The 6,502-nt window shown below is 43.1% G+C and overlaps 1 protein-coding gene across 1 annotated transcript in view; it reads left to right on the top strand.

Annotated features, from left to right (window-relative positions):
- Positions 1–5,923, top strand: part of LOC308366383 (calcium-binding protein 2-like) — a gene marked incomplete at its 5' end in the record, with an annotated part of 17,062 nt that extends 11,139 nt beyond the window's left edge. Inside the window, 5 exons of the mRNA XM_080840067.1 lie at positions 2,661–2,691; positions 2,875–3,009; positions 3,367–3,476; positions 5,279–5,426; positions 5,798–5,923. Of these exons, the coding sequence (XP_080696193.1) occupies positions 2,661–2,691; positions 2,875–3,009; positions 3,367–3,476; positions 5,279–5,426; positions 5,798–5,823 (450 nt within the window). The 3' untranslated portion in view covers positions 5,824–5,923. The remainder of the gene's footprint in view (positions 1–2,660; positions 2,692–2,874; positions 3,010–3,366; positions 3,477–5,278; positions 5,427–5,797) is intronic.
- Positions 5,924–6,502: the final 579 nt, after the last annotated feature.

Raw genomic sequence — 6,502 nt, forward strand, 5'->3', positions numbered from 1 at the left:
ACTTCTCTACCACCTGAAATTGTTACCACAGCACTCAAAACAGGACTAATTAGAATTGCGCACTCCGCCATAAGCCTCATTTGTGTTTGGAAACTTCCGTCTTTAATTAAAATCTTTTCACGTCAGATTTGCTCATAAAGGCGGTTTTGACTAATGATCTGATGCAAATAGATTAAGGCGAGACAAGGCAGGCAAAAACATCGTTTTTTTCAGCAGTGGTCAATTTTGAGATTTTGAGCTAGTTCACTCCCTAAACATGTAATCTTTCATACTACCATAAAGAAAATATCCTAATTATACATTAATGTGTATATTTATTCACATTTTGTCTGTTCGCGGCGTCAGAATTCTCCTAGGTTTCCTGGAAAGTTTGCATTCTAACGTAACGTGCAGTCTATCGGCTTTCTGATGCCTGTCATGTTTGGTATCATTGAAAAGCTCTGTATCTCCCACACAACTCTATGTAATCCAAATAAGGACATTTCCGTTCCAGCAGAAACCAATGATGTTAGTAAAAACGGGGTTTTAAACCTAAGGACGCAATTTCATTGGTTTGTGGTGGTTTCTGATAACGTGATTCGTTCAGATGCATCACGTGGTATGGTTTGACACTTCCTTGAATCTTTAAATGCGATTTTCTCAAAATGAGTTTTTTCTCATACTCCAAGGAAAAAATCTCCACTTCAGTCCAACCTATATACACCAAACTTTCCAGTCTTGTACCCAACTATATTATGAAAACATTTACATAGGGATTTGTAAATATATTATTCCTAGCCTGAATTATATAACATTATATCCCCAAAAACATGGCAAGGCTATTGACAGTATTTTCTGATTTACAGGAAAACAAAAGTAGATATCCATAAATCCCTCTGTATTTTTTTCCCATCTAATATGCCAACAAAAGGGAAAAGGAATTTTTAATCTGGCTTCATCCCATGATCAGATTTTTTATTTGTATTATTTTAAACATTATGCAAATTAGCGCATATTTAATGAGATGATACCTAATTTGCATATTCAAACATCAAAATACAAAACACTTGTAATACATTTTTTTCTCATCTAAACATGAGTAATCAACTGAGAAAGTTTCATGGTGATACCTATTATTTAAGATTTTTACCCTATTCACCTGTAGTGTCTCGCCTTAACAGTCTCAACTGTCTAACTGGCCAAACCAGAGGACTCATTAAGATTGGCCTGTTGACTTTGAAAGGATCCATGACTTGTAAACACACACACAAACATTAAGGGTAGAATAGCTGACATGAAAGCAGAAGGTTACTGTGATCACACTGAAAGTAAATATCTGTAACTGAGTCTTATTATCTCTGTAAGTCATATCCATATCCGTTTACACAGAGCCTGGATTGCCTGAATCCGGAAATATATGCTGCCGGATCGGCCTCTAGTTTACACGAACCCAGCGGATTTGGTCACTGAATCCACAAACTTTTCAAATCCGGTCTCCAGAGTGGGTAGATTCGAACCCGCCAGCGGATCCGTGTTTGTGTAAACGCCCAATCCGCACACTTTCTAACATAATGATGTCATTGCTCCACGTGAACGGCCCATGCCCCGCCTCTAAACCTCAGCCTGAACCCTTATTAACCCCGCTGCGTCACTTCATAACAGCAACAACATCAACTAAATTGATGCTGTTATGAAGCTGGTAAGCAAAGGGATGACATTAACAAGCCACACTTTAATCTATCACGGTTTAAATAGGACATGCATAAGATGATCTGTTCATTGTCCCCTTCATTCTCCTGTCCACTGTAATCTCGGCCTCTTTCACATCGCCCTTGTGTTCCCTTGGCAACCAGGTGGTCTGTCAGTGCCATTGGGACATCATCTTCATGCTATGCATTTATCAAATGTTTCAGTATTTAATTTACAAATCATATGGATTGTTAAAGTTCCACTCCAGCCAAATTTCTATATTGCCAGAAATCTGCTACCTGTCTTGGTCACAATATTGTTATATATGTCGCTAGAAAGTGTACACATATTTAGTCAAGTTTTGTGATACTACTGGGCAATGGGAGGAGGGCCTCAGTATTTCGGTGTTCCTGCACCCTTTGTGAAGACGACTTGTCCAATATCTGTTGTGGGAATATACTGTGTAGACAGTGTGTGCTGTGTTTCCACATATACAACGCTGTAAGAACATAAAGACAATCTGGCACTGCAAAGTCAATTCTCCAGAGGCGATTGTTTTGGAATCAGCATCACTGGTCAAGCTCCTCCAAAAAGCTTTGCTCGCAATATTTCAAAATCTGGGATTATCTGGTACTCTTCATCTAGTGCTCTTTATGACTGCTTGAAATACACACTGGTGTTTGCCATGATGAGAGTAGACGATCTGATTGGCTGAGCCTGCCCCTTGTGTGATCTGATTGGCTGAGCCCGCCCCTTGTGTGATCTGATTGGCTGAGCCTGCCCCTTGTGCGATCTGATTGGCTGAGCCGGCCTCTTTTGTCGCTCTGTTTTGTGTACACAACATTGGAAGCTCACTGGAGTTGAACTTTAACTGTGGGAAGGGGAGAAAGAGAAAAAGAAAGCAAAAGAGATATATAGCTGTTTAAGATAAAAGGTGACGTGTAAGGAATGAGATAATAACCCTTTTTTCTGTCTGATTTCATACTCTGAAGGACAGAGAGTTACGGCCAGAGGAAATCGAAGGTACGACACACCACACATCAGCTTCTCTCTAGATCTCTTTTCCTTTCCCCCTCTCAAACAAGCCTCACCATGCTGCGCATGTGTGTGTGTGTGTGTGTGTGTGTGTGTGTGTGTGTGTGTGTGTGTGTTTGTATGTGTGTGCAAGCCTCACCATGCTGTGCATATGTGTGTGTGTGTGTTTAGAGCTGAGGGAGGCCTTCGTAGAGTTCGATAAGAATAAGGACGGCTTTGTGAACTGCAAGGACCTGGGGGAGTGCATGAGGACTATGGGGTACATGCCCACTGAGATGGAGCTCATTGAGCTCAGCCAGCAGATCGGTGAGTGCCGTCATGGATACCAGATACACACAGTTTAACCTGCAGATCGGTGATTGCCATCATGTATACCACATGCAAACAGTTTAACCTGTAGGACGTGCCATCATGTACACGAGATGCACACAGTGCTGGTTTATCCTGCAGGCCGTGACAGGTCGTCATGGATACGAAATGCACACAGTGTTAGTTTAACCTGCAGGCCGTGGCAGTGCCGTCATGGATACCAGATGCACACAGTTTTACCTGGAGGCCATGACAGGGCCATCATGTATACCAGATGCACACAGTGCTGGGTTTACCTATAGGCTGTGGCAGGGTATTGAGGGCTCAGGGCTTGATATGTGTTCCTCTCTGCAGCTGGAGGGAAGATCGACTTTGAGGACTTTGTGGAGCTCATGGGGCCCAAAATGCTGGCTGAGACGGCAGATATGATTGGTGTGAAGGAGCTCAGGGATGCCTTTAAAGAGGTAAAACACACAAACACACACATGCTCGTGCGCACACACGCACACGCACGCTGGCACATACACACAAACACACACACGCACTGACACACATACGCAGGCACAGACACACACACGCGCGCGCACACATGCACGCACACACACAGGCGCACGCACGCACGCAGGCACACACACACGCAGGCACACACACACACAGGGGCGGAGTGGGACACAAAAATCCACTGGGACAATTCTGACTGCACCGGCCCACCACCGGCCCACAACGTGCCCAAAACTGGCCCAACCCATCCCATCCACCTCCCATATATAAACTACACAAACAAACGGGCGACTTTTGATCATTATTGCTAGATTTAGTGTTGATGTGTGGGTGACAGACATGTGTATTTGTATATGTACATTTATGGAAATAGTTACGGAACAAATCGCGTCCCGTTTTGGCTCAAATGTTATGCTAATTCGCAACAATGTGTCCTGTCAACTCACTCGCATCACTAGTTGACGCCGGTTGGTTGTTTTGGAATAAATCCTTAATTCTTGACCATTTTGATGCACTCTCCTCCAGCATCCGCCTCTTCTTCATTCTGGCCTTTTCGGCCCCTCCTTTCTACTTTCTGTTCTTTCCCTCCAACAGGTCCGCTTCACCTGCTCTCTCTCTCTGATAGCCGCTCATTTATCTCCCTACGTTCACTGGATAAAGCCATTTCCCATGAGACTTTGCTCCGACCATTCTACATTAACAAAAAAACGAATTAAATCGCTGGCCAATTTATATTTTTGGTCATGAAAGTTATGTAAAGTCTGAATACAAATAATTAGATCAAGATAGGAGGCAAAGCAAAAATCAGTAGGCTGGATTAATGAAAGTGAGTTCGACACACACCATAAGTGAGATGTAGAGAGACAACAAGTGCCATATATATTGGTTGGACTACTTTCACTCACACTAGCAGAGAACTTGGAGATTTTCACGGGAACATGACCTGATTTTATTAGTTTTAACTCAATGGACCGCTCATGAACTTCACACGGCTGCGCAGGGCAGTCTGCAGGCTGCTTCTCGTGAGCTCTTTGGCCTGCCGGCCGACTGGGAAATCTCCCGGTCGTCCCGATGGCCACTCCGCCCCTGCACACACACACACACACAGCTTACAGCTTTAGGTTTCAAATACACATGCGCGTTTTTTAAAAACGGGACGCGAGAAAATGCATTGATTCCTATGGTACGGCGCGCTTTGCTTGTGCGCCCTTTCTCCACCACGCGTTGTGTCTTTGTAGCGTTTTTTAGGTGCGCTTAAAAGTTGAACTATTCTCAACTTTCCAGCGCAAGGCAGGGAGGCACGGGTGGTGTTTGGCCGTAGCCACCGAGGTTTCATTAGGCAACAACACACATGGGATTATCCCTTACCTACCCCACTCCCACGAGTGCTATATTGCTTTTATAAAACAATTCTACAGTCAACAAATTAACATTTCAACACAAAGTTATTGATTAAAAATGGTTTATTTCGCATTGTTCCTTCGCAACAAAAAATTGTTTCATTGTCAACGTCTTGGTTTGGAATTATAAGAATTTTGAATGCTTTTTCATCGCGGAGTGATTTATTATTAGCTGTGAAAAGTCTATACACCTGATTCCATATACACCAGGCTGTTTTGGCCGCTACACTTTGCCAAGGCGTTACTGAAGCGTCTGCGCCTGTAAAAAGACGCTTATGTGTATTCGAACCCTTAGGCCTGCAGAAGCTCACACCCATGCACATGTACACACCTGTATAAGTTGACCGTTGCCCTCCGTCCTCTAGTTTGACTCCAACGGTGACGGCATGATCAGCATCACGGAGCTGAGAGAGGCCATGAAGAAGCTCATGGGAGAGACTCTGAACCCGCGGGACATCGACGAGATCCTCCGTGATGGAGACCTGAATGGAGACGGACTGGTGGACTTTGAGGGTATGCAGGGGAAACCAGTTGTCATGATTTAGTTTAATACTGTTGTGTGCTGCCTTTTCTGTCATCATTTAGTTTAATACTGTTGTGTGCTGCCTTTTCTGTCATCATTTCGTTTTATACTGTTGTATGATCAAGTGTGTGTGTGTGTGTGTGTGTGTGTGTGTGTGTGTGTGTGTGTGTGTGTGTGTGTGTGTGTGTGTGTGAGTGTGTGTGTGTGTGTGTGTGTGAGAGAGAGAGTGTGTGTGTGTGTGAGATCAAGTGTGCTTGTGAGAGTGTGTGTGTGTTGCCTTCTCTTACAATGCATGATACAGTGTCAGTGAAACTTGTTTGTTTACCCCCCCCCCCCCCCCCCCCCCGCTTTCTGTTTTCAGAATTTGTCCGCATGATGTCTCGTTGACTGCATCAGGCTTATTTTGTCTTCATAACCATCGCTGAAGGAACACATCTTAAAAACTGGACAGAGGATTATCTGGCCTTGATCTTTGGTTAAGCACCAGCAATAGGCCGAGCTGTAACTGTGGAAGGAAAAAGAAGGAATATGTCTCTGTCTGTCAATCTGTCTCCTTGTTATCTCATCATTGCAAAAATGCTTTGCATATTGTAAATAAAGAATGCTGCTTGTTATTCATCTCCCTCTGCAGTGTGGTTAGTTATTTAGTTTAATACTGAAATAAGCTTCAGCAACATCAAACTCCATCAGTGCTACTAAAAAGCACATTGTTAAAATTACATAAAAATCTTCACATCCTTTTTTCAAAAGTTCAGCACAGACCAGGCCACCTTCATTTGATAATGCTTAATCCAGTTACGTGACATTTTATTCCATTTGATTAATTCAATCATGAACTGTTTTACCATTATTGTATAATGTCATCTTGAGATTAGACATAGTATTTGACATTTCCCTCGAGTTTCTCCAGAATATTACACAGTAGGCTTGTATTGGTGGAGATCATGACAAACAGATAAAGAAGACAACACTAAAAGACTCACCATGCCTCGACACCAATGCTTGGACAAAAATAACACTGCATTCATAAATGTTTTACTGAAGTGTATGTTTTTGATAAGTGCAG

This window comes from Sprattus sprattus, assembly GCF_963457725.1.
Source record: "Sprattus sprattus genome assembly, chromosome: 6".
NCBI classification, from domain to species: Eukaryota; Metazoa; Chordata; class Actinopteri; order Clupeiformes; family Clupeidae; genus Sprattus; species Sprattus sprattus.